The sequence below is a fragment of the Pituophis catenifer genome, unplaced genomic scaffold (assembly GCF_029215685.1).
Source record: "Pituophis catenifer annectens isolate HBS135680 unplaced genomic scaffold, rPitCat1.0.hap2 SCAF_18, whole genome shotgun sequence".
Classification (NCBI taxonomy): Eukaryota; Metazoa; Chordata; class Lepidosauria; order Squamata; family Colubridae; genus Pituophis; species Pituophis catenifer.
This window is the reverse complement of record NW_027256898.1, coordinates 4,072,629-4,100,426: the sequence shown is the minus strand read 5'-3', so window position 1 is coordinate 4,100,426 and position 27,798 is coordinate 4,072,629. Positions and strand designations below refer to the sequence as shown.

General features: G+C 45.8%; 1 protein-coding gene across 1 annotated transcript; it reads right to left on the bottom strand.

The window, feature by feature from the left end:
• Positions 1 to 1,417: 1,417 nt before the first annotated feature.
• C1QTNF12 (C1q and TNF related 12) lies at positions 1,418 to 26,834 on the bottom strand. Its single transcript, XM_070956215.1, has 8 exons — positions 26,637 to 26,834; positions 14,781 to 14,897; positions 13,777 to 13,888; positions 13,501 to 13,682; positions 5,306 to 5,414; positions 2,785 to 2,875; positions 1,888 to 1,966; positions 1,418 to 1,516 (listed from the first exon to the last, which is right to left on the bottom strand). Exons 1-8 carry the CDS (start codon positions 26,832 to 26,834, stop codon positions 1,418 to 1,420), a joined length of 987 nt encoding a protein of 328 aa, XP_070812316.1.
• Positions 26,835 to 27,798: the final 964 nt, after the last annotated feature.

Sequence of the window (27,798 nt, the reverse complement as noted above, 5' to 3'; positions counted from 1 at the left end):
AATTGTTGGAAATAGCAGTTCGGACAAATTGGTAGCATTTTTTTACTGCCAGTTCACCCCGAACCGGTAGCTTTTATTACAAACGGTCCCCCCGAACCGGTGCGAAACGGTAGCATTTCACCCCTGGTAGGAAGCCCCACCAGCCCTTTCCAGGGACCTGAGAATTAAAACTGGGTCTTTCTGCAATCGAAGTGCACCCACTTCCTTTCCAAGATGTTTATGGAGGGCCCTGCAGACTCAAGGTCAAATCAGCCACTCCGAAATAAAATGACTTACAAGAAGAATTTTTCGCCTAGGCATAAATTGGCTCTAGGTTGCAAGCACTTTTTAAATATTACAATAAATCTAAAAAGGGTCCCAAATCTTCAAACTAACGAGAAGAGGATCTAAAAAATGTCCTGCTTTGAATTGGGACAGAGAAAGAACTCTGGGGCCATTCTCAGCTTATCGCACGATACTCAGGATCGGAAAAGGGAGTGAGTTTGGACTGCCCTACTGATGCATTTCCCGCAATCATCTGGGTTGGCTACTTCAAAACACAAGACGGAGAACGTAAGAAACGTGTTAGTTGCGTGTTAGCCCATCAGCTTGTCCACGTGAACTGGCAGCAGCTTTCCAAAGACCAGGCAGATCTTTTCTGATCCCACTGATCTGGGAGATAAACCAATCTATTAAAAACCAAAACTATTTTGAGCTGGGGTAGTAGTGCCCCAAACCATGACTTGTGGCCATCAGCATTTCCCAAGACCAACACTAGAATGGTTTGCCATTGTCGCCTTCTGAGATTCTTTTTTTGGACAACCAGATTCCTAGAGGTCTCCCACATCGGGTCGGCAGGATTTAGCTTTCAAATCCAGAAAGGGTCCAGACTCCAGACACGTCCTACGGTTTTTTCAATGTACTTTATCTTCTTCTGTAGACAGGGGGAATGAATACCTTTCTAGATGAACCCTCATTGCAGGTACTTTGAGACCAAAATAATACTAAAAGCACAGGGGGCACTTGATTTCCTAGTGTTTTGCCTTCCTGAATATATGGGAGAAACATTGGTTCTACCAATAAGCTCTGATGCCCAGCATATTCTCAGCCCCCCCCCCCCTTTATTGGGATCAGAGATTTCCTTGGATCTCAGATGGAAAAATCTGAATCTGCCAAAAGAAGGAAAATTATATCTGGGTTTTGGATTCCACGTTGAAGTCTATCCTCTCTCTCTTGGATTGTTGCTAGGCCTCCTTGGGTGGGTGGGTGGGGAAAGACATTTGCTTCATTCGGCTGCAGAATTCGGCTAATGGCGAAGAGAAGATGGGTCCTTTGAGCAGGCAGGGTTCAGAGTTCAAGCTTCTCCATCCGATGGCCAGAGGCGTTTTCTCCCCACCCCACCCCACCCTCCATTCTCGGTGGCAGATGGTCTTGGGAGTTAGACTCCCACAAACATGCCCATGAAGTCAGATCCGTTCTGAATGGTAACGGGGGCCCCGGCGCTGTTGTCCACAAAGATCGAGGTGTATTGTCCAGCCTGTGCCACGGAAGGAATATGGGAGAAAAGAAAAGGAAAAATGAATGCGACATTACACACGGATGCCAAACTAGAAGAGGGTTGGACTAGAAGACCTCCAAGGTCCCTTCCAACTCTGTTATTCTCACTCAGTTGGTCACAAAAGATTTCTGACATTAACCATCTACCTGGTGTCCCTCTGACACCCAGCCTTTAGTTAGTGCAAATTCCTAGAGTGCCCTGGTTGGAACTCACTGGACTCACTAGACAGGACAACTGGACACATCTGGAGAGAGTGTGTGGCTGGCAACATTTGGACGCAGAAAAGAGATTGTGAGCAAAATTCTTGGAACTCAGAATTCATCCGAAACCATCTGTTGCATAATCCTTACCTGGAGTTGGAGCAATCCATGAACGTAAACCGTAAAAACTTTACTGTTGCTTTCCAGCCCAGCAATCACCTCCAAAGATCTAGGTAGATGCAAAAAAAGAAGGAGACAGTCATTTGCTGGCCAGGATGTAACTACCGAGATGACATCAAGCTATAAAGGTAAAGGTTCTCCTTGCACATATGTGCTGGTCGTTCCCGACTCTAGGGGGCGGTGCTCATCTCCGTTTCAAAGCCGAAGAGCCAGCGCTGTCCGAAGACCTCTCCGTGGTCATGTGGCCGGCATGACTCAACGCCAAAGGTGCACAAAACGCTGTTCCCTTCCCACCAACGGTCCTTATTTTTTCTACTTGCATTTTTTTTTTACGTGCTTTCGAACTGCTAGGTTGGCAGATGCTGGGAAAAGTAACGGGAACTCACCCTGTTCTGTGGCACTAGGGATTCGAACCACTGAACTGCCGACCTTTCGATCGACAAACTCAGCATCTTAGCCACTGAGCCACCGCATCCCGAGAATGGCTGCTATAGTATTTACTAAAATACAGTGTCCAAAAGAGGCTATTAACCCAGAAATATAAAACTACTTTAAGTTTGTGCTGTATTTATGCATGTATGGGCCATGGAGCCAAAAGAGGCCCAATGAATTCTGCTAAGAGGCTACCGAGATTGGAAAAAGCTGATTGGAGGAAGGAATAAACTGGAATGATGGGATAAGGAAGAGGACGCTTATCAAAATAGAAAAATATATAAAGAAAGAGCTCATAGCACCTGGGAAGGACAGTTCCTGCAGAAAGAAGAGGCAGGAGGAACCGAATTAAAATGCCAAAAGATAATTTGTGGTAGATCTCCGGTGATCCAGGATAAAAACAAACCCACAATTCCAGCAATTCGATGCACTTACGTATATCGGTGGCAGAGGGATTCAATGCAGATCAAAACTCGGACATTGTCTCTTGCTCGAAGCTGCAGTTTACTTTTCAACTCACTGTGGTCTTGGAGAGAAAGGAAAGGAAGGAAAGGAAGGAAGGAAGGAAGGAAGGAAGGAAGGAAGGAAAGAAAGAAAGAAAGAAAGAAAGAAAGAAAGAAAGAAAGAAAGAAAGAAAGAAAGAAAGAAAGAAAGAAAGAAAAAGAAAGATGTTGAAAAGAAATCATTTCTGTTTTAAGCATTCAAGAATGTTCAGTGCAAAAGGAATGAATTTTCCAGCACTGGCCTTCCAATTAGTTTTTACATCCTGACCACGATCCCTGGGCCCGGTTATAATAAATGTTACTTCATCATTGGATGAAGGGTGATTATCATTCTTCTCTGTCCCCACCTTCAGGAATTATAAATATGGTTGGGAGCAGAAATCAAGACACAGAAGGAAAGGAAATAACTGGATTGGACTGAGCCTCGGCGGCGCAGTGTTTACAGCGCGGTACTGCAGGCTACTTCTGCTGACTGCTGGCTGCCTGCAGTTTGGCAGTTCAAATCCCACCAGGCTCAAGGTCGACTCAGCCTTCTGTCCTTCCGAGGTGGGTCAAATGAGGACTCAAATTGTTGGGGGCAAGAGGCTGACTCTGTAAACCGCTTAGAGAGGGCTGTAAAAGCTCTGTGAAGTGGTATATAAACCTGCGTGCTATTGCTATTGGCCTTACAGTATGCAGCAATTGAATAAAAGCAGTGAAACTAAGTTCTGAGCCTATAGGCACAACCAGGAGAGGCCCTCCCTTAAATTAAGACCTATCCCCCAAAAAACTCTAACCCAAATCTTCCTTTCACTTCCCAAGGCCAGCCACAATGAAAACACAATCATTTGGGATACAAAGGAATATTTGAAGATAGCAATAGCTCTTAGACTTATATACCGCTTCACACTGCTTAACAGCCCTCTCTAAGCGGTTTACAAAAATCAGCCTATTGCCCCCAACAATCTGGGTCCTCATTTTACCCACCTCGGAAGGCTGGAAGGCTGAGGATGGACGACAGCCAATCGATAGATTGACTTTGGAGATTGGTCTTATTGTATTGAATTAATCAGCCATCGATAAGAAGTGGTTATTAAGAAATAAACATGGATCTTTTCATCCGGGAACCAATTAGGGTTCATATTTGGAATGATTTGGGATTGAAGCCATGGTAAATGTTCTATGAGTTGATTACAGTAACAGTTTGCAAACCGGAGGGGTTTGGAATTTCAATCTTGTCTTTTATTACTAATAATAATTCTTATTACTTTTATACTTTTATGTGTTTATTGTTATTGTTGTTTCATGTTAACCATTTTGTTATAGAATATAGGTGACAGGGATACGAACGAGAAAGAGGAAACTCCCCAAGAAGGATAAAATAGCCTTGGCTAAAGTAATTTGGATGCTTGGAGCTGTCCAAGGTCCTGTAGATTCAGCACCACAAAGCATTGTGTAACTAAGCTAGTGCATGAATGCTGTGTCCTTGGCCATCTCTGGCATCAATTACCGTATTTTTTGGAGTATAAAATGCATCTTTTCCCCCTCAAAGAGAGGGTGAAAATTTGGGTGCGTCTTATATTCTGAATGTTGCCCCGCCCAGCCTCTCAAACGGAGGTTTCAGAGGCTGAAAAAAGCCTCTGAAACTGAAACGGAGTTTTAGGAAAAAAAGCCTTTGAAATGGAGCTTCAGAAAAAAAGCCTCCAAAACAGAGCTTCGGAAAAAAAGCCTCTGAAATGGCAGGGAAAAAAGCCTCTGAAACAGAGGTTTCAGAGGCTGAAAAAAAAAAAAAGCAAGGCGCAACGCTCACAACCAATAAACCTATTGTTAAAATTCACTTCTGGGAACAGCTGATTGGGGGTATTCGATCCACCCGCCAATCAGCTTTTTTCTTATTTTCCTCCCCAAAAAGTAAGGTGCGTCTTATACTCCAATGCATCTTATAGTCCGAAAAATACAGTAGGTGCCACTGCTTTGACTTCCTCACACACACTGTGAATCTCATACATTTTCCTCACTGTTCTCTCGAGAGGAAAAAACAGTCGACAAATTTAGCCACTCTTCCTTTTCTTTGTCCACGAAATGTTTCTTTATGCGACATGATAAATATAGAAGTTACTGGGAGTAAAAACCTAAGCTTTAAATGTATTAGGATCTGTAGCTAGCAGGGATTTTTATGCCCATGGTTATCCAAGCAGCAACCCAATAATTATAAGCATTTGAAAATAACGGTGCAGTATAAAATCAACCAGAAGAGTTTTGAATATGAGTGTAAAATGTATATCGAACTCTTTCATTGATTTTATTCTGTCCATTCTTTGAGCAAAAGCCATCTCGTGTTTTCTGGTCATTGATCTTTGGTGGGATAGATTTGGAGTGGGGGTAATATCCATTCTCTTAAACCAGAAAATCGCCCATGGAAAGGAAAAAAAATAGTTTTTGAACCCATACCATAAATTAATTCTATCACTTACCTACGTGGACGTTGGCTGAAAACTGATAAATGCCAGATACCGAAGCTGTAAACCTCCCAGTTGTTAAATTTAATCCGGATCCTCGGAGAAAAGCTCCTTTGGCTAAAGGCTGCGTGAGAAAGGGGCGGGGGGGGGAAATAGAATTGAAATATTATTCCTACCAGTTCAACCATTCTTTATTCCCATTCCATAATATGCAAGAGGTGTAATCAGCTAGGTTTATATACATTACGTCTGTCCTCAGGCTTTCCGATTTTCTTTTTCTCCCCAAAAATTGGCCTTTAAACTTCCTGAAAATTGTATTCCTGTACAAAAGGAACTTTTGGGGTGGGGTGGAGGGGTTTAAACCAAACTTTCAGAGCGTTTTGAAATTTCTTTCAAATTTTCTTGAAAGTGTTTCTGTTTATTTTATTGTCAACATCTGGAATGCTAACAGCTACTTTCTATTAGTCCAGGAGTCGGCCACCCGTGGCTCTGGAGCCAAATGTGGCTCTTTCTGCTGAGGCTCCCTGTTGCTGGTTGGCTCCACAATTGATAGGGCTTTCGGTTAGGACAGGTAGAGGAAAAAAGACGCCGTGCTAGGAGAAGACTCTATGGTGGGGGAACCGGACTTCCGGCCAGCAGAGGAAAAAGGATGCCGTGCTAGGAGGAGACTCTATGGTGGGGGAACTGGACTTCCGGTCGGCTCCAGAATTGAACGGGGGCTCCTGGTTAGGACCTTTGTGGCTCTTTGAATGTTTAAGGTTGCTGACTCCTGTATAGTCTCTATGCTTCCTGATCTTAAAAAAAAAAACCAGTCCACAGATGTATTTCCCTTGGGAAACTGGTAGGCTGCAAAAAATTCAGGAGAGGGTCATGTGATTCTCTGCCCCTCCCAGTCACTTTCATAACTACATAAGTCCTTCATTTATTTTTTTCCTCTGGAAAAAATGCAAAACAATTTATGTTCGGTAAAGCTGAATGAAAAAAGACTGGAGATATTTTTTAGCAGAACTGTCGTCGTTTATTGTGCCGTTTGTTCTTCTATCGTCCAATCAGGTTTGACAGAATTGGCAGCAGGTCACAAATTCCCACCCAGAATTTATATGGATTTTGGAAAACCAGGTCGTGCTTCCTCTCAGCTTTCTGTTGCCTAGTTTGGGAAAGAACGACTGACGTCGCGTGAAGAGGTAAGACCCTAAAACTCAACTTCTGATGATGGTGCTGAGCTATTTCTTAGCAGCAAAACTGAAGGGATTTCCTATTGTTTTGTTCCGTGATGATTTCCTGGTGGTCTCCTATCCACAATCCATCCCTGACTCTTTGCGTTGACATTTAAGAGCAACGTATCTACTGAGTTTTCTAAAAAATTGTTTCGGAAGCTGTCAAATCCTCGCTGTCAAGCAATCCGGGACAATAACATGTCAGCGAAAACAAGATTTTGCACAACCTTAGGTGAATTTTTTTTTTAATATATTTTTTATTTGCAGAACTTTGGAAAGATCTTTATTGTGAGTTACAAAAGGGTCAGTACCTTTAGTCTGTCTTTGGGCTCTCTCCGCTAAGGCGGAGAGGATTTTGACCTCAGTGATTTGAACCAGGGGTGAAATCCAGCAGGTTCTGACAGGTTCTGGAGAACCGGTAGCAGAAATTTCGAGTAGTTCGGAGAACTGGCAAATACCACCTCTGGCTGGCCCCAGAGTGGGGTGGGAAGGGAGATTTTGCAATATTCTTCCCCCAGGAGTGGGGAGGGAATGGGGATTTTGCAATATCCTTCCCCTGGAGTGGGGAGGGAATGGGGATTTTGCAGTATCTTTCTCCTGGAGTGGGGAGGGAATGGGGATTTCGCAGTATCCTTCCCCTGCCATGCCCACGAAGCCATGCCCACAGAACCGGTCGTAAAAAAAAAATTTGAATTCCATCACTGATTTGAACATCCTAATGTTCAACGGTTTGCAGGTTCAATTCCCCAACATTTCAAATTTAAGAAGGATAAAGAGAAGGCGGGGGTGGGAAAACCTTTGAAAGAAAAACAGCAGAGCCAAATGGACAAATACTTAGAGATCTGTTGTTGTTTTTAAGTCCTGCAAAACATCTGTGGGATTTCAAAAGAAGCCAAAAAAGTCTTTTTTTAAAAAAAAAAAAATAAGAAAGAAAAGATGACTAGCTCAAAAGCGCTCCAGGCAATTTCACACCTCCCTCAAAGCAACCTAAATTACTTTCTTCTGCAGAGGTTAACTCTCGGGGTCTTTCTTTTCCTTGTTATTTTATAAAGCGTGTCGGGGCAATTGAGCAGGCCTGAAGCCGGCCGGTTTAGCAACTCCCCGACAAGCGACTTGTTCTAGACGAGCTGCGTGCAGGGAAGATTATCGGACTTAAGTTAAAATAAACCCAGCGTGGCGTGTTTATTGTTAGTTTTGGCTCTGTTGTGGTCCATCAGCAGCCAGCCGGAGCTGGCAGTGGAGTCGGAAAACGATGAGGCTGAGGAAGAACAGGGGCCAGTCCTGGAGGCTGGGGAAGGCCCGGATGAGGGCTCTGCGTCGGAGGCAGAGATGGGGCCAGGGCCATCGGGGAGTGAGGTGCGGACTCCGGAGCCTCCAGAGGCTGACAGTAGAGAGGCAGAGGAACAGGAGGAGCCTGTTCCTAATGCACGCATGAGAAGAGCTGCCAGAAGGCAGGAGCAGCTAAAGCAAAGAGGACGACTCAGGAGTAAGGCCAAGAGAGTAGGGCTCTATGCCGTCCTATTTAGGCAAGTTTTTCAGGCCCGGTACATGCGCGAAAGGCGCACACGCGAGCAAAGCACATGCGTGAAAAGCTGGGCGCATGTCTGGAAGGCATGCAAAAATGACCATGTGTGCGCAGGGCAAACCAGTAGGAACGAAATACGAAACCCACTGCTGATTGCAATCCTTAAACCTCCCCCCTGTATGAAGCAAACAATCTATATTGCCCGTTTGCCAAAAGGTTACGACGGGATGTGCGCTGTGTCCATGAACGGCTCCTGCGTCGAATGTATAATCTTATTTATAATCTTAGAACAATTTTTTCTTTTTTCAAACTTGGCAACTTTACGACGAGCGGACTTCATCTCCCAGAATTTCCCAACCATTACGGAGAATTCTGGGTGGGGGGTTGAAGTCCACCTATCTCAAAAGTCACCAAGGTTTTTTTGGGGGGGAAAAAAATACCGGTTTAGACAGCGGACGAGGAAGAAATTAGACGCGGGGTTGTCTCGTCTCGGTATTCCTCACAGTTCTTTGATCCCCTGCTAAGTTTTACTCCCCTCTTCTCTGGAGATGGCAGCGCTTTCTGACAGCTCCAATTTCTTGCCTTGTTTCATTAAAACCAATTAAACCCCCCCAAATATATATATATATATCTTAAGAGCCAGTGACTTAATTCCCCTCAAAACCGCTGACTTGAAAATAGAAAGCAGTTTTCCCCGGCACCAGTAAATTGCTGCTTGAAAAAACATTCCTGTTTCTTCACGTCGCCTTCCCTCCCACTCTCTCAACACACTCACAAAAGGGAACGAATTAATGCGATGCTCTGGGAAGGAATGGAATTAATCGTGATGCTGCTAATAGGTTAAACTGCTCGCCAGTTAGAACAATCTGCCAGTTTTCCCTGACACAGCCCTTAAGCCTCAAAAATTGCAAAATTGGTTTAATTACAGCTGAGGAAGGGGGAATGCAGCCATGAGATGCTTAGGTGCGCCGCCCCAAACATCTCCCCCTCCCCACTTCCAAGCGCACATATTATCAACTTGTTTGAATCCTTTTGGATTCAAACACTACAAACATACAGAGTCACCGTCCTTCGTTTCATTCTGGGGAATGGGACAAGACAAATTCCTTTTTTAAAATTTCCACCTCCTTGCTGATTTCTCTTTTAAAAACTCCCAAGCGCTAAGTCAGACACGAATCACATCTCAGCCTGGAGCCATCCTAAGCTTCTGATTCCACACGGGGATGAAATGCTCCCGGTTCAGACCGGATCGCCCGATCCGGTAGCGATGGCGGCGGGTGGTTCCGAGAACCGGTAGCAAAAATCCCTGCCCCCCCCCATTGCCCAGCTGAGCTGCACAATCATCAGAGGCTTTTTTTTATTTTTAAAAGCATTTTTTCTACAACCTCTTTGACTGCAAAAATGCTTTTAAAAGTAAAAAAAAAAAAAGCCTCTGATGATCGCGCGGCTCAGCTGGGATCATCAGAGGCTTTTAAAAAGCATTTTTTCTACAACCTCTTCGGCCGAAGAGGTTATAGAAAAAATGCTTTTAAAAGGAAAAAAAGCCTTTGCCGATCAGGCAAGTCCGCTAGGATCGTCAGAGGCTTTTAAAAAAAAAGAAAGCCTCTGCCGATCAGGCAAGTCAGCTGGGATCATCAGAGGCTTTAAAAAAAAAAAAAAAAGAAAGCCTCTGCCAATCAGGCAAGTCCGCTAGGATCGTCAGAGGCTTTTAAAAAAAAAGAAAGCCTCTGCCGATCAGGCAAGTCAGCTGGGATCGTCAGAGGCTTTAAAAAAAAAAAAGAAAGCCTCTGCCGATCAGGCAAGTCAGCTGGGATCGTCAGAGGCTTTAAAAAAAAAAAAAAAAGAAAGCCTCTGCCAATCAGGCAAGTCCGCTAGGATCGTCAGAGGCTTTTAAAAAAAAAAAGCTTCTGCCGATCAGGCAAGTCAGCTGGGATCGTCAGAGGCACGCCCACAGAACCGGTAGTAACAAATTTTACATTTCACCACCGATTCCACTGTCCCACAATGCTTTGCTATTCTTTCCGTGGCGTCGCTAAGCAGTAAAATCCCCACTTTGGCTCTTAATCTGATCCCAGGTTCAAACCCCCAGCTATCTTCTGATCTCACGTCGAAAACCAAAGACTGGTCGGTGTTTGGAATCAGTGGTCTATCTAGAGGAAAATATGATGATGATGATGCCGGAATAAAATAATTCATTTCCCTTCAATTGTAAGACTGGGTGAAAAAGTCCCACGGAGGTTGTATTAAGCCTCCCTTGTTGAATTCGAAGGCATTTCACTTCCAAGTCAGCTAAGATTCCTTCTCTCAGGGCTGCTTCGAAGGAATGCGAAGCTGGTCGCTGTTTAGAATTCTTGCCAGCTATCTTACACTTTCTCAAAGCATTGCATACCAACCTCAATTTTCCCATCCTCCTACACCTGAATATTTCACAGCGGAGCACAATCAGAAAAAAAAAAAAAAAAAAACCAGAATAACCGAGTTGGAAATGACCTTGGAGGTTTTCTAATCCAACCCTCTGCTAAAGCAGGAAACTTTATATCATTCCAGATAAATGATTATCCAACATCATCTTAAAAACTTCCAGTGTTGGAGCCTTCACAACTTCTGGAGGCAAGTTGTTCCACTGATTAATTGTTCTGACTGTCAGGAAATTTCTCCTTAGTTCTAGGTTGCTTCTCTCCTTGATCAGTTATCACCCATTGCTTCTTGTCCTGCCCTCAGGTGCTTTGGAGAATAGCTTGACTCCCTCTTCTTTGGGGCAGCCCCTGAGATATTGGAAGACTGCTATCATGTCTCCCCTAGTCCTTCTTTTCATTAAACTAGACATAACCCAGTTCCTGCAACCGTTCTTCATATGTTTTACCCTCCAGTCCTCTAATCATCCTTATTGCTCTTCTCTGCACTCTTTTTAGAGTCTCCACATCTTTTTTTTTTATCAAGGCGACCAAAGCTGCATGCAATATTCCAAATGTGATTTTACCAAGGCATTATAAAGCGGTATCAAATCAGTATGGTAGGCTGGCCGCAGTTTACTCTATGCTAGAATCTGAAGCGTTACGGAAGATTATCTAGTCCAACTCCTTGCTCTGCATCAGGTATAAAATCCCTCCGTCTTAATTTTGTTTTTTAAACACTCTTTCGACGGATGTAGGGGTGCCAGCTGAGTTCCCGATATTCCTCTCCACGTATGTCAGACCAGGGGTGAAATCCAAAATTTTTCTCTACCGGTTCTGTGGGCGTGGCTTGGTGGGCATGGCAGGGGAAGGATATTGCAAAATCTCCATTCCCTCCCCTCCTGGGGGAAGGATATTGCAAAATCTCAATTCCCTCCCCACTCCAGGAGAAGAATACTGCAAAATCTCCATTCCCTCCCCTCCTGGGGGAAGGATATTGCAAAATCTCCATTCCCTCCCCTCCTGGGGGAAGGATATTGCAAAATCTCAATTCCCTCCCTACTCCAGGAGAAGAATACTGCAAAATCTCCATTCCCTCCCCTCCTGGGGGAAGGATATTGCAAAATCTCCATTCCCTCCCCACTCCAGGGGAAGGATACTGCAAAATCTCCATTCCCACCCCCACTCGGGGGCCAGCCAGAGTTGGTATTTGCCAGTTCTCTGAACTACTCAAAATTTCCGCCACCGGTTCTCCAGAACCTGTTAGAACCTGCTGGATTTCACCCCTGCTTCAGACGGCTCCTTTTTGACGACTTAAAAGCTCAACATTCCTGAATTAAGATTGTTCATCCCTCTCTTAAGTTTGGGCGGTCACGTGCCATTCCTTGCAGGGCTGTTGTCCAAGCGGCTTCGAAGAAAACATACTTTAAAACCACCATAATTGCAGTTTGTTAAACGCAGTTCGCTGACGGAGGATCAAATGCCCATTAAAGAGACCTGTGCAGAGATGGCTGCGGACGCGCCCATCGATGAAAAGTGTTGAAACCTTCGTGACATTAGGCCTCGTTTTCTTTTCATCGCCACCAGCCGAGGACTCTGTCATCGGGGGAGCCGGCTGGGCCCACAGGCAGCCAGCCGCTGCCTCGGATACATCATCGTAGGAATGCTCTCTAAACCCACCTGGCTCGGCCCCCTGCTGAAGACGGCACGAATTGTGCTGGCTGGCAGGGCAGGCGTGTAGAGAATCTGCCAAGCCCAATTAGAAAAAGCTGCAGCCTGGCTCAATTCAGCCTTCGCCTGTGCACTGATGGCTATTAAGATGTCTTCTTCACGCCAATTACAGTGGCACCAACGTTATCCTTGCCGGGAACTTTGACCCTGCCTGGACTCCAAGAGACACTTTCCCTCCCCCCCACCTAATCTCTGCTCCCCTATACATTTCTTTTTTTCTTAAAGGCTAAACTGCTACAAGCACTGGAACAGAGGCGCTGTCTTTCATAAGAACTCATACAAAGAGGGGGGGGGAGAAATGTAACCCCAGCGCAAAAGAGAACAAATGTTGGAACAAGCCAAACACACATTCAATACAGTTCCATGGCTTTCCTACAGATCCTACCGCAAATCTCCTCTGAGCAACCTCAACTGCTGAGGATCACATGGATACACAGACGGAGTAGGTTTTTTTTTTTGCAGGGGTGAAATTCAGCAGGTTCTGGAGAACCGGTAGCGGAAATTTTGAGTAGTTCGGAGAACCAGCGAGGACCACCTCTGGCTGGCCCCAGAGTGGGGTGGGAATGGAGATTTTGCAGTATCCTTCTCCCAGGAGGAGGGAGGGAATGGGGATTTTGCAGTATGCTTCCCCTGGAGTGGGGTGGTTCCCTCAGCAACGTACACGTCAGGCTCGATTGCGGTCGTAATTTGAGGACTACCTGTACTATCAGGACTAAGAAGTCTCGCTCAGATCAAGCTCCGTTCCAGTGGCTTCATACCCTAGTCTTACTAATCCACTCTAAATCTATATGGTGGCGCAGTGGTTAGAGTGCAGTACTGCAGGCTATTTCTGCTGACTGCCGGCTGCCTGCAATTTGGGAGTTCGAATCTCACCCTCTCAAGGTTGACTTAGCCTTCCATCCTTCCGAGATCGGTAAAATGAGGACCCAGATTGTTGAGGGCAATAGGCTGAGTCTGTAAACCGCTTAGAGAGGGCTGTGAAGCACTGTGAAGCGGTATATAGGTCTTAAGTACTATTACTATCTTCCTTCCTTCCTTCCTTCCTTCCCAGTGGTTAGAATGCAATATTGCAGGCTAACTCTGCCCATTGCCAGCAGTTCGATCCTGACCGACTGGCTCAAGGTTGACTCAGCCTTCCATCCTTCCGAGGTGGGTCAAATGAGGACCCAGATTGTTGGGGGGGCCATAGGCTGACTCTGTAAACCGCTTAGAGAGGGCTGTAAAAGCACTGTAAAGCGGTATATAAGTCTAAATGCTATTGCTATTTGCATTGTAATCAAACTCTGTGGTGTGGTGTTAAAGACGTTCTCCAAGAACCTCATAAAGTTTCCTGCTTGGCCTCACCATCTGAAAGTTCTGGAGTTCCATCAAAGTTTTCTTGTCCACGATGATTTGCCCCTTGAGTTTGCAATGGAAGGCTTCCTCCACTCGCCGGTAGAAGGAGATCTCCTCCAGAGGCGGTAATATCACCGGCATCTCACTGGGATGGGATGGGAGAACTGGAGATGCCCGCCGTTCAGTGGCTTCTGGGGGTGGGGGGAAAGGATGGCAAATGCGATTACTCCATACCGATCTTTCACTTTCTAGTAAAGTCGAAGAGCTGGAAAAGAACTGCTTTACCTTTTAACATGTCTTTAAATTCTTGCATTAAGACTTCATGGGTGACTTCAGCCCCAGGATGACCAGGGGGCCCTGGAGGACCTGGAGGACCCGGAGGTCCAGCAAGACCGCGCTAGGGAGAAAATAAAAGATGGAGAAAGAGAAGATGTTCAGAAACTTTCTTACGCCGTAGGAGAAGTTGCCGTTTTGTTTAGCCGAGTCCCAAATTCATGGTTTGATTTGGACCTGGTCTAAGAAAATCAAGGGATGCTGTTAAGCTGGGCCAAAAACTTTGAAGATCATTCCCCCCACTGCTTCTGAACAATTCTCCAGGGAATTGTTCCATATTGCTTGATTCCCTGCAGTCTTTTTTTCCCCAGGGCATACAGGATATCCGACCGGGGAAATGACACAATGCCAGGGATTGTTTGGCCAACAGAGTTGGCCAAAGACTCAGCTAGGATGGATAGCATCATGGAACAGCATGGCAACATCAAAAATCAGTCAGTCAATCAGTCAGTCTGCATCATTTTAATGCATCATCATCATCTTTGTCAGCATTAGAATGGTGCGGTGGCTTAGAGGTGGAGCTCTTGCCTCACAATCAGGAGGCTGTGAGTTCGATCCTAGGTAGAGGCAGATATTTCCAGGCACAATGAGAATGTATCTGCTGAATAAAACTCCACATTGGCGACAGGAAGGGCAACCGGCCAGTAAACACTCAGCTCCATTCAGTTGCCCCAACTTCATCCCGCTGTCAGGACTTCAACCTGCATTTACTCTAGTGCTGACATAAGAAGGAGAAGGGGGGCAGCTGGCAAGAGGACGCTTGACTTCTCACCTACTTATTTTCCCTGAAGATAATATCCCCTAGGAGATTAGATGGGAGGGGGGACATTCCTGGGAGCTGAAATAGTAGATATGGGGAGAGTGATTTGGAAGAGGGATTATGAGGTCGTTAAAAATAAAAAATCTTTGTCAGCATTATCATTACCAGCTAGCAAAAGCTTCCGGAAATAACCTACTTTTTTATCTTTCCCTTTGCATTTCTTTTTGGAGTTGCTGTCTTCACCCGGACGCTGTACAAATGAAATCCATGTCCGGCGTGGATCAGTGATGCGCGGGTCTGGGGATTCTAGCATCTAAAGGAAGGAAGAGTAAAACAGGTGACACTGAGATTCTTCAACACGGGTGACCGGCAAGCAGGCAAGCTGGCGGAGAGATTTTTCATCCCCGTATTCATTGCCTTATGAACCTTCCAGTTCCCAATTCTGGATCTGAAATCCAAGAAGCAAAATTTCCATAGAGGAAGGAGGGGTTATTAAATTTATAGCCTGCAGATTCCCTCCCCCGTCCTTTTTTAAAAAAAAAAAAAAAGATTTGCATCTCCGTGGGAATTAAAAAGGATCCAAGATGAAAGAGAAAAAGTAAGATGGCAATCACTCCACCGAAAGAAGAATGGGAGTCAAAAGCCAGCAATGAGGTATCGAAGTGGCTGTATCGATTTACAAAACAGCAATTAATACCAGTGCTCTTAAAAATAAAATACAGCTGGGGAACACCAAGACTATAGACTGTTGAATATGCAAGTAGGAGTGAGTCTTACATCAGGCCTTCGCTCATTGGTTCATTTTCCCGTTGGCGGGAAAATAAACAAGCATCAAGTGGCTGACATGCTGGACAGCTCCCGGTTAAAAGGAGCTGCAGCCTTGGGCAGTTCTCAATTCGTAGTTAGTTTGTTGTTGTTCCCTGTTGCCTGCCATAAACGGTTGTTCTACTTCACTACGATCATCCTGCCTCTCTTTTCGTGTCCGGACTTAACATAGACAACTGGCCCACAGACCGGGAAAAGAAACGAGCAAACTGTATGTGCTTTGCTAGGACGTAATGCCATTTCTGATTAAGCCGTCAAAAGATACAGTGCACTGAAGAACCCAACCAATGAAAAGATAAGATTCAACCACGAGTCTCTAAACATAGATGAAAAGGATGCTATCCTCATCTTCATTTAAACAACCCCATAATCCCTTGCAGAATGGAGTCGGGGCAACTGAATGGAGCTAGCAGAGTGTTTTACTGGCCGGATGCCCTTCCTGTCACCAATATGGAGTTTTGTTCAGCAGATACATTCTCAGAGTGCCCAGAGAGAGAAATTATCCGCCTCTCTGTAGGTTGAAACTCACAGCCTCCTGATGGTGAGGCAAGAGGTCCACCTCTAGGCCACCACATCACTCCATGAAAAGGATGCTATATCTCTGCGCAGCTAAATATATTAGCCAGCCACATCCAAATATTTTTCTCAACATCTACCTTATTTGGCTTCCAATCAATTTGCGGGAACTCTGAAAATGCAACATAAGGTCTCTTGCATTCGCTAAGTTCTCTGGCTCTTTCATTGGCCTTGCTAGACAGGATCCCCCAAGATCGAGGAAATTGCTTACCCATCCATCTTAAAAGATCATTATCCAGGCCGGGTCTGCTGGCTTCCTATCCAAGGGGACGGAAGGATAATTTATCTCGTGAAGAACTGTGCCACTGCAATTCCACCAGTGGTGGGATGCAAAATTTTTTTACTACCCGTTCTGTGATGGGCGTGGCTTGATGGGCGTGGCAGGGGAAGGATACTGCACAATCTCCATTCCCTCCCCACTCCAAGGGAAGGACACTGCAAAATCCCCATTCCCTCCCCACTCCAGGGGAAGGATACTGCAAAATCTCCATTCCCTCCCCACTCCAGGGGAAGGATACTGCAAAATCTCCATTCCCTCCCTACTCCTAGGGGAAGGATACTGCAAAATCCCCACTCAAGGTATTCTCCAAAGCACCTGAAGGCAGGAGAAGAAGCAGTGGGTGGAAACTAATCAAGGAGAGAAGCAACTTAGAACTAAGGAGGAATTTCCTGCCTCCAGAAGTTGTGAATGCTACAACACTGGAACTTTTCAAGAAGAGATTGGACAGCTCTTTCTGTCTGAAATGGTATAAGGTTTCCTACCCTAGCAGGGAGGCTGGACTAGAAGATCTCCAAGATCCCTTCTAATAATCTCTGTTATTCTGTTAATATGTTGTTCTCGTGGGAGGTTGGAGACAAATGAATTGACACCAGAAGGAAGAAGCTCCCTAATGAGAATCACTGGACTGTCTCGAAAACTTAAAATGAGATTTATTTTTTCTTTAATAAAAATATCTCACCAAGGCTGAAGGTTGACTCAGCCTTCCATCCTTCCGAGGCGGGTAAAATGAAGACCCAAATTGTTGGAGGGGCAAGAAGCTGACTCTGTAAACAGTTTAGAGAGGGCTGTAAAGCATTGTGGAGCAGTATAGAAGTCTTATTCCTGCTCCTTCCTTCCTTCCTTCCTTCCTTCCTTCCTTCCTTCCTCCCTCCCTCCCTCCCTCCCTCCCTCCTTCCTTCCTTCCTTCCTTCCTTCCTTCCTTCCTTCCTTCTTAGTGGCCCAGTGTGTATTTCAGGCTGACTCTGCCCACAGCTAGGAGTTCGATCCTGACCAGCTCATGGTTGACTCAGCCTTCTGTCCTTCCGAGGTGGGTAAAATGAGGACCCAGATTGTTGGGGGAAATAGGCTGACTCTGTAAACCGTTTAGAGAGGGCTGCAAAGCATTGTGAAGCGGTATATAAGTGCTATTGCTATTTTCCTTCCTTCCTTCCTTCCTTCCTTCCTTCCTTCCTTCCTTCCTTCCTTCCTTCCTTCCTTCCTTCCTTCCCCATTCTGCTTCCTGGTGGCCCAGTGGGTATTGCAAGCCAACTCTGCCCACAGCCAGGAGTTCAATCCTGACCGGAAGGTTGACTCAGCCTTCCATCTTTCCGAGATGGGTAAAATGAGGACCCAGATTGTTGGGGGCAATAGGCTGACTCTGTAAACTGTTTAGAGAAGGCTACAAAGCACCGTGAAGCGGTATATAAGTCTTAAGTGCTATCGCTATCTTGAGTGCCCAGTGTCATCTTAAAACCTACATTTAATTAGCCAGGCAGTTTCGTGTCCACTAAGAGACATAATAAAAAACCCTGTTCCTTCTTTACATTTTCAGTGTAGTTCCTGAAACTACATCTTTCTCACTTGAGAAGGTGTTAAGGATACAGTCCTCCTTCATACTCCTGGATTCTGGATTCTGATAGGCTCTTCGGATACCTTCCCCCCACCCTTTTTTTTTTTTATGAAAGGGCCACTGGGGGCCAATTGTAAGAGATTCCCGGGTTCCTCTAGTCTCTGTTGCCCTAGGCAGATGTTTGCGGAACCACAGCTGTCTGCACGGTGAGCCAAGAGGGGAACCCGAGTCACTCCTAGCGGAGGGTTAAGCGCATTCCACGGTAATTGAATAATTAGTGTCAATGTTTAGATCCGTCAGGCACACCCTGCAGCCAAGCAGATTTTGCTGGCACCGGATCAAGACTCTACCGTTTTCCCCGGGACCCCAAATTGCTATCCGTGAAACGAGAGGACCGATTCTCAAGCGTCATTTTTCTGGTTCACTCACGATATGCAAATAACTCCAGGGTTCCCATTAAATAAAACCTACTCGGGTTTCTCCTGCTTTAAGAGCTTACAGAGTTGCCTTCCCAGAAGCTTTCAGAGACCGGAACATAAATTTCAAGAGGGCATTGAAAAGTTAAAACATGAAGTTGAATTGGGTGGGAGCGGTCTTTGGCTTAATAAGGGAGCCAATTTCCACCCACATACTCCATCCCAATCTGGGCTCTCTTTTGCCATTTTCTCTGGCAAAGCTTCCTGCAACCACCCTGATAAATTTGGGGGGCCATTCCCCCACCGAGATGTATAGTAACAGCCAGGGGTGGGCTTCAAAAATTTTAGCAAGGGGTTCTCTGCCTGGTTGCTGGGTGGGTTTTTGTCCTCCCCAGGCTCTGGAGGCTTTTTTCGAGCCTCCGGGAGGGCGAAAACGGCCTCCCCAGGCTCCGGAGGCCCTCAGGAGGCCGGATACGAGCCCGTTTCCGGCCTTCCTGAAGTTCTGGTAAGCCTGTTTTACACCCTCCCGGAGCCTCCGCATGTGCCCTGCACTTACCTGCATCCAAAATGGGCTATGTGGGGACTCCTGGGAGGGGACGGGTAGGCGGAGCCAGCCAGGAGTGGGATTTGGGGGTTCTCTGAACTGCATAGAATCTTAGCTAGAGGTTCTCCTGAACCGCTGCGAACCCCCAGCAGCAAGGGTGAAATCCAGCAGGCTCTGACAGGTTCTGGAGAACCGGTATCGGAAATTTTGAGTAGTTCAGAGAACCAGCCAATACCACCTCTGGCTGGCCCCAGAGTAGGGTGGGAATGGGGATTTTGCAATATCCTTCCCCTGGAGTGGGGTGGGAATGGGGATTTTGCAGTATCCTTCCCCTGGAGTGGAGTGGGAATGGAGATTTTGCAGTATCCTTCCCCTGCCACGCCCACCAAGCCACACCCACCAAGTCACACCACGCCAGAGAACCGGCAGTAAAAAAAAAAATTGGATTTCACCACTGCCCTCAACTCTTATTTTTTCTTTTTAAAATTGTTGGAAGAACCCAACAAACAACTTCTCCCTTAAAACGAGAAGGTGGTTACGGCATGGGAAAACAAGCAAAAATGAGCAAAACAGCTGCTCTTCTGCTTAAGGAAAGAAAATAGGGCTCCTGAGCCACCCCGAAGGGGTCTGCCTGCCAAGGGCTGGCAGTGCCCTCGGGAACTCTGGACGGCTGGCGACTGCCTGTCCCTCTTGGTGTTGCTACCTTCCTTTGCCAGCCCGCTGCCCAACTGCCCCACCAGCTACATGATTGATGGTTAAAATGATCGTTCTGCCTTTGTGGTAGTGGTAGTATTATTTAATCCTCTTGGCCCAGCATGAACAATCCAGTGAATAAATGTGCCAGACTCTCTTTATCTTGGCAACCGTTGGCTTCAGCAGCCAGAGAGAGACAGAGACAGAGAGAGACAGAGACAGAGAGACAGAAAGGCAAGAGTGACACAGAGACACAGATATAGAAAGCAGACAGAGGCAGAGACAAAGACACACAGAGAGACAGACAGACAGACAGACACAGAGAGACGAGAGACACAGAGAGAGACAGAGAGACAGAGACAGAGAGACACAGAGAGAGACAGAGAGAGACAGAGATGAGAGAGAGAGACAGAGAGAGAGACGAGAGAGTGACAGAGACAGAGAGACAGAGACAGAGAGACACAGAGAGAGAGAGAGTGACAGAGACAGAGACAGAGACAGACAGAGAGAGAGACGAGAGAGAGTGACAGAGAGACAGAGAGAGAGACAGAGACAGAGATGAGAGAGAGTGACACAGAGACACAGAGAGAGGGAGGGAGGGAGAGAAGGGAAAAAACCCACTCTAGTCAATTGAGATAAGCCCGAGATGGACGCTCTTTTAGCCAATAGTTATAGTCTGCCAGTGTGTTTTTCTTCTTTGGATTGAGGGGTAGGGAAGAAAACTTTTATTTTTAATATTCGTGCCTCTCAAAAAAAAAAAAAAAAAAACCTCGTCTCTTCTTAGATTAGCCTCCCAAGAACTGTTGTCCCTGGACTCCCATCCCATCATCCTTCAATGTTGACATGCTGGTTAAAGCTTGCGGAAGCTGGAATTCGCCCTCATGTGGAGGGCCGCAAGCCAAAAAAACCTTGCTTCCCCTGCAACGGAGGATACCATCCCCAAATGCCAAATAAATGTAATCCAGGCCCTTTTGTACTGCTAAGCTTTCCTCTCCAATCATTGGCTCCCGGCGCCTTTTCAGCTCCTTCCTGAGAAGCAACCTCTTAGGTAAAATTCGGTCTCTGAGCTTGGAAAATCATGTTGTCGTCATAAAACTTATACTCTTCCCAATCAATTGACCCACAACTCTTAAGTACAGTAGACAGAATTGCCTTTCATGGCTGTCTACAGGGGAACCCGTCCCGCCTTCCCCTCCGGGAGGTTAATTACTTCCCAATCCTACCCCAGTTAGTTAATTAACCAACCGAGGATAATTACCTTGTTCTGCTGCAGACAACCACAGCTTAGCAATAAATGGCATTTTTAAGTATTTTGAAGCTCTTGTCAGAACAAAGGACCTATTAGGGGTTTTTAAAGACTATTGTGATCGCTACCTCTCGGAGCTGGGGAATTATCTGTTTCGGTTCCACGCCGGCCAAGAGACACAGCGACGGCAAGTTAAGCGGGACACCACATCCTCTGCAACTTTGCAAACGTCGGGTGGCCGTTCAAGAAAAGGGAAGTGGCGATTCAAGCGGAGGACGAAAAACCTTCCTGATCATTCTGGTTCTCTGACAAGAGCACCTGGTCAGCAGAGCCTCCCCCCACATCTCCAGTTAAAGAGATTCAGATTGCAAACTCCCAAAAAAACAAATGGGGGGGGGAATCTTTTGTGGGCTGGGAATCTGGAACTGTGTGGGGTGGTTGTTGTTTTTTTTTTTTTTTGAGTTTGCTTTTTCCCCCCACCCATGTCATAACCAGGATAGCAAATCACAAGTGAGGTCAATCAGCTGAATTATCTGACCATTGTCAGCCCTTCTTCCTGTCCTACCATGTCCCAACTTGATCAGTTAGAAACGGAAGATCCATTGTTAGCGAAAGTACACTTGACTAAAGCCAAGTGGTTACAGAAGAAGCAAGGCTGGATCTGGGATTTTCGCGCCCAAAGCATACGGTTAACTTTTCCCTTGTTCCCACCTTCCCCCCTGGTTATCGAGTGTCCAATTAAGTGCTAGGAAATTGTTGGAGTAACAGTCCCTGTCTTTGAGGGTGTTGTGGCTTGTCGGCCGCCGGCCCCTTCAGCAACCAAATCAGAGGAGGAGGAGGAGGCGTGGGAGTCAGGATCGGCATCAGGGCAACCTGAGAGCTCCGAGGGGGAACAGGGAATGGAGCTGTCAGAGAGAGAGAGAGAGACAGAGGCGGAGTCTGGGCCGTCTGTCAGCCCTCAGATGAAGAGTCAACAGCCCCCAGGTCTGGAGGTGGCTGATGACGAAGAGAAGGAACAGCTGGGTCCACTGCCTGATGTGCAGATGTGCAGAAGCAGAGGAGAGGAGAGCAGTGGAAATCTATGGGCCGGTCCTTGGGACAGAAGAGCCACCACTACTAGCGAAGCTCTGCGAAGCTCTGGAGATAAAAGGCCCCACCAATCTTGGCCCCACCTGTCCCCTTTCTGCCAACAGTCAGTCAGTTAGGCTCAGAAGAAGAATCAAATCAGTGAAAGACCTATTTGGTGTATCCTGTTTCCCCAAAAATAGGACCCAACCGGAAAATAAGCCCTAGCATGATTTTTCAGGATGCTCGTAATATAAGCCCTACCCCCAAAATAAGCCCCAGTTAAGATTGTCAGACAGATGGGTGCATTTAGTACCATATTTCCCCCAAAATAGGACCCAATTGGAAAATAAGCCCTAGCATGATTTTTCAAGATGCTCGTAATATAAGCCCTACCCCCAAAATAAGCCCCAGTTAAGATCGTCAGCCAGATGGATGCATTTAGTACCATATTTCCCCCAAAATAAGACCCAACCGGAAAATAAGCCCTAGCATTTTTCAGGATGCTCGTAATATAAGCCCTACCCCCAAAATAAGCCCCAGTTAAGATCGTCAGCCAGATGGGTGCATTTAGTGCCGTATTTCCCCTCCAAAATAAGACCTAACCAGAAAATAAGCCCTAATGCGTCTTTTTGGAGCAAAAATTAATATAAGACCGGGTCTTATTTTTGGGGAAACACGGTATACATGAATGTGGATGGGGTTTGCACTGGGTTCTTGCAGTGGGATGATAAATCAAAAAGCCTCAATGATTTATGTAAATCGTTCAGAAATCCATTTGCCTTTTATGGACTTAACTGCAGGATTAGTGTTTGCAATTCATCATTCACAACGGCAAGAGAAGCCTGGAGATCCCAGACGAGGGTGGGATAACTTTTCTCTTCTTGTTAGATCCTCTTTTATAAATATAAAAAAATGCTTTTATAAAACGCTCATTACTACTACCAACTTCAGGAATGGAAAAACTATTTCACAAGTGGGAGGGAGCGGGAAATCCTTTCGAATCTTACCTCCTGCTCCCAAGGAGCTAGGTGGCTCAGTGGCTAAGACGCCGAGCTTGTCATTCAGAAAGTTCGGCAGTTCGAATCCCTAGTTTAGGTCTCCCGTGTGAGGGAGGGGGGTTGGACTAGATGACCTCCAAGGTCCCTTCCAACTTTGTCACTGTTACCGTTAGGATGGTTTTGTCCTCCCTCCTTGGCATTTCGGAGATAGGCTGCGTCTGATCATGGACGCACGTCGCATTTAGCAATCCATCGCCCGACAGATCCAACTCTTATTTCACTCTATTTAAACGTCGTCTCGGTTTAATGTAAATTTTGTTCTCCTATTTAAACACATCAGTCGCCTCGGAAAGTTGGAAATAATAAAGGAATGGAAATCAAATAATAGGAATCTTCCTTTGAGGGACTCCAGCTGCTCCGTGAAAACTTTCCTTTTTAGGAAGGATTGGAACTTGTGAGAGGCACGATTGAATCCTGCGAGTTCTTTTTGATAGATTGATTTTTTTTTCCCTCCTGCTTCCACTTCATTTTGGTCTTATAGGTGGTTTCTTCTCTGCAATTAAGGGGATAATTTCCCTCCTGGATGAGCCTTGGTGGCGCAGCAGATTAAAGCACTGTTAAATAACACCAGCTGCCTGCAATTACTGCGAGTTCGAATCTCACCAGGCTCAAGGTTGACTCGGCCTTCCATCCTTCCGAGGTAGGTAAAACGAGGACCCGGATTGTGGGGGCAATAAGCTGACTTTGTATAAAAAAGAACACCGCTTGGGGGGGGCGAAAGCCCTACAAAGCAGGTATATACAAAAAGTATGAAGGCTATTGCTTAACGCATTGTAAGCCGCCCTGAGTCTCCGGAGAAGGGCGGCATATAAATCGAACTAATAAAATGAATAAATAAATAAATTGGAGGACTCTCATCCCAGCCCAGGCTTAGCTCCCTGACATGCTGGCTAATTATTTTTGACTTTGCTGATTGATGCTAAGTTTCTCTTAACTTCCTTTCGCCGCGACTTCCGTAGAATTCAGGGGAAACGGCCGACTAGATTAGGCAAGCAAGAGGCAAGCAAAAGAGCCTTGGTACTACAGTGGTTTAAAGCACCCTGTTATTAACACAGCTGCCTGCAATTTACTGCTGGTTCGAATCTCTCCAAGGCTCAAGGTTGACTCAGCCTTCCATCCTTTCTAAGGTAGGTTAAATGAGGACCCAGTTTGTGGGGGCAATAAGCTGACTTTGTATAAATATACAAAAGTATGAAGGCTATTGCTGAGCACATTGTAAGCCGCCCTGAGTCTCCGGAGAAGGGCGGCATATAAATCAAATTAAAAAAAAAACAACAAAAAAAAAACGAGTGGAATGAAGGAAAAATAGTTCACGTAAACTGAAGGGAGCCCCTAATGACATTGGATGGGTATAAGCACTTCTGTCTGCTCTTGATTTTTTGATTTATTTATTTATTTATTTATTTATTTATTTTGCCAGCTTAGCATTTGGGAGGAGCTGCCAGAAAGAGATGGTGGAAGTTACCTCTGCCCTTGGCACGCTTACACAAACCTTGAGGGCTGCTTGTAATGTGATAAATCTCCCCCTTCACCTCTCCCACCCTGAGTTAATCCCCACTTCTTCTAAACCTCCATCCCCCCTTCCCTTCTCAACCTGCCTTTTCAGATGGCTTGGATTCCCTCTCCCATCAAACTCCCCGGAAGTATGGAGTTTGTAGTCCAGCAGCCTGGAATTACAGCCTGGTCTACGTGGGATGGGGCTTGGTGGTGGTCGAATCCCCCCCTTATCCAGAGACCTGCCCCTGTGGATATGCCAATAGGATAGGGATAGGATAAGGATAGATAAGGATAAGGATAGAGTAGAGTAGAGTAGAGTAGAGTAGAGTAGAGTAGAGTAGAGTAGAGTAGAGTAGAGTAGAGTAGAGTAGAGTAGAATAGGGAGGAGAGGAATGGAATGGAATGGAATGGAATGGAATGGAATAGAATAGAATAGAATAGAATAGAATAGAATAGAATAGAATAGAATAGAATAGAATAGAATAGAATAGAGAATGCAATAAATAGAGTAGAGTAGAATAAAATAGAATAGAATTTTAGAATAGAATAGAATAGAATAGAATAGAATAGAATAGAATAGAATAGAATAGGGAGTAGAGTGGAGTGGAGTGGAGTGGAATGGAATGGAATAGAATAGAATAGAATAGAATAGAATAGAATAGAATAGAATAGAATAGAATAGAATAGAATAGAATAGAATAGCAGAGTTGGAAGGGACCTTGGAGGTCTTCTAGTCCAACCCCCTGCTCAGTCAGGAAACCCTACACCACTTCAGACAAAGGGTTATCCAATATCATCTTAAAAACTTTCAGTGTTGGAGCATTTACAACTTCTGGAGGCAAGTTGTTCCACGGATTAATTGTTTTGTCAGGAAATTTCTCCTTAGTTCTAGGTTGCTTCTCTCCTTGATGAGTTTCCACCCATTCCTTCTCGTCCTGCCTTCAGGTGCTTTGGAGAATAGCTTGACTCCCTCTTCTTTGGGGCAGCCCCTGAGATATTGGAAGACTGCTATCATGTCTCCCCTAGTCCTTCTTTTCATTAAACTAGACATACCCAGTTCCTGCAACCGTTCTTCATATGCTTTAGCCTCCAGTCCCCTATAATCCTCTTTCTTGCTCTTCTCTGCACTCTTTCTAGAGTCTCCACATCTTTTTTACAGTACATCGCAGCAACCAAAACTGAATGCAGTACTCCAAGCATAGCCTTACCAAGGCATTATAAAGTGGTAATAATACTTCACGTGATCTTGATTCTATCCCTCTGTTGAATAGGATAGGATAGGATAGGATAGGATAGGATAGGATAGGATAGGATAGGATAGGATAGGATAGGATAGGATAGGATTGGATTGGATTGGCATAGAATAGAATAGAATGGAACGGAACGGAACAGAACAGAACAGAAAAGAATAGAATAGGAATAGGAATAGAGTAGAGTAGAGTAGAGTAGAGTAGAGTAGAGTAGAGTAGAGCGGAATGGAACGGAATGGAACAGAAAAGAATAGAATAGAATAGGAATAGAGTGGTGTAGAGTAGAGTAGAGTAGAACAGAACAGAACAGCTTTCTTGCCCATCATCACCAACAATGCAGGCGAAAGGAGAGAGTCATAGAAATTAGAATTGCCCCCCTTCCTCCTTTTGCTTTGGTTTCTGGATCATGAGATCTCTCCAAAAGTTATGACGAGATTGCTTGGATTGATCGCAGCAATTTCCCTTGCCCCCATTTCCAACCCAACAGATTATTGGGGGGTGGGGAAGGAATCCTACAAGCAGGGTACGATGGGGGGAGGGGTCTTGTCAGATAAACTGTCTTTGATAACAGAAGCTGGCTTTCCCGATCTCAGACCTAACGGTCCCCCTCGGCCCTTCCACCCCAGCTGAAACCCCTTATCGCCAGAGTGAATGTCATCAAACCAGACATCCAACCGTCATCCCCAAACTAGGTGGCTTAAGATACTGAGCTTGTCGATCAGAAAAGGTCAGCAGTTTGGTGGTTCGAATCCCTCGTACAGGTCCCCTGCAAGAGCAGGGGGTTGGACTAGATGACCTCCAAGGACCCTTCCAACTCTGTTACTGTCACCAAACCCACCTTTTTTTCTGCTGAAAAAGGCCTCCGCGGAAACCACAATGGCTCCATTTCCATCTTTTAGGGGGATTAGGAAAGTCTTGGGAATCCCAACCCGTCGACCTTCAACTTGTCTCATCTGGGGAAACCCCAATCAAATGGGGGGATGGGCGCCCACCATTTGGGAAAAGCAAATTACCCCAATTTGCTGGATTCCTCCCCCCTCCCTCCCTTACCTTGGAGTGTCCGTTCAATTCTTCACTGTTGGAAAGAGTGGTGTTGGAGAGAGCCTCCGTGTATTGGTTAGGCTCCTTCGGTTTCTTCCGCTCTTTCTTGGCCAGCACCAGCGGGAAATTCGGGAATTCTTGGCAGATCAGCATCGCCAGAACAAACCAACTCCAGCATCGTTGCCTCCTCTCTTTTGAGGACCTCATCTTCGAGCCAAGAGAGAAGCGACCTTCTCGAGATGGAAATCGGAAATGGATCCGACTGTGGATCGTCTTTCCTGGGTCTCTCCCGTAAACTGGCTTTTGCTAGCTCCTAGTCACACCAAGCGAATCCCACTCGCAAGCAACCTGTAACCATCGCCAGTGGTGATGCCGTTTTCGTCTTTGGATGGCCTGCTTCGACGTCAGCCACGCCAAAGCTCCCCTCTGCCAGCAGCTTCTCAAAACGAAAAAAAAAAAAAAAAACTTGAGCTCAGAGCAGAAGGTCAATTGGCATTCCCCGTTTCATCTTCTTCTTCTCCTCCTCCTTTTGGCCAAAAAACGTCAAAAATTGCAGAACCCGTTGGAGGCCTCTTCGAAACAGGGGCAGACCCAAGGGGTGAAGGACTGGAGAATCAGGTGCAGGAGAAGGGAAGAGGGGGAATCTAGGCTACGGCTGGTCTTTTTTTTCCCCCGATGTCACGCTTGCAGATGTCCAAAGCTTGTCTGCTCAAATCTACCCATATATCGGAAATTTGGCAGAGTTGCTTACTTTACCGATGATTAAAAAAAAAAAAAAAATCACATATCTGGATGTGCCATGTCCCAGATCTTAAAAGTCCACAATTTCCCACTTATCAGAAAAAAAAAAAAATAAGGCAAGGAAAAATAAAATAAAGCAAGGAAAAAAAAAACTCCACTCAAATCCTTCCTGAATTTTTCGGCCGCTTAAGAAACGATCTGACAATCATCGCTTTCTCCTCCAAACCAGCTTTTCTCCTGAATCTTCTCTCTTTCCCCTCCACCCCAGAGCACATTCCCAAAAGGAATGTCCCACTAACCCCTGTCTCTGAGCGGAGACTTTGGCAAGGGCAGGTTCTCCAAATCGCCAGCTCCTTGCTTCTTGCTTCCTTGCCTGGCAGCTGCAGGCTGGCAGAAAACTTCCTTGGAGTTGTACCGCCGCCGTGAATAA

Bases quoted from the DNA above. Each gene is read 5' to 3' on its own strand.
- C1QTNF12 (XM_070956215.1), bottom strand. From the start codon at position 26,834: ATGAGGTCCTCAAAAGAGAGGAGGCAACGATGCTGGAGTTGGTTTGTT. The intron at 14,898-26,636 runs GTAAGGGAGGGA...TCCTTCCTTTAG, and splicing joins AATTGAACGGACACTCCAAG to ATGCTAGAATCCCCAGACCC. The intron at 1,967-2,784 runs GTAAGTGCATCG...GCATCTACCTAG, and splicing joins TCCCTCTGCCACCGATATAC to ATCTTTGGAGGTGATTGCTG.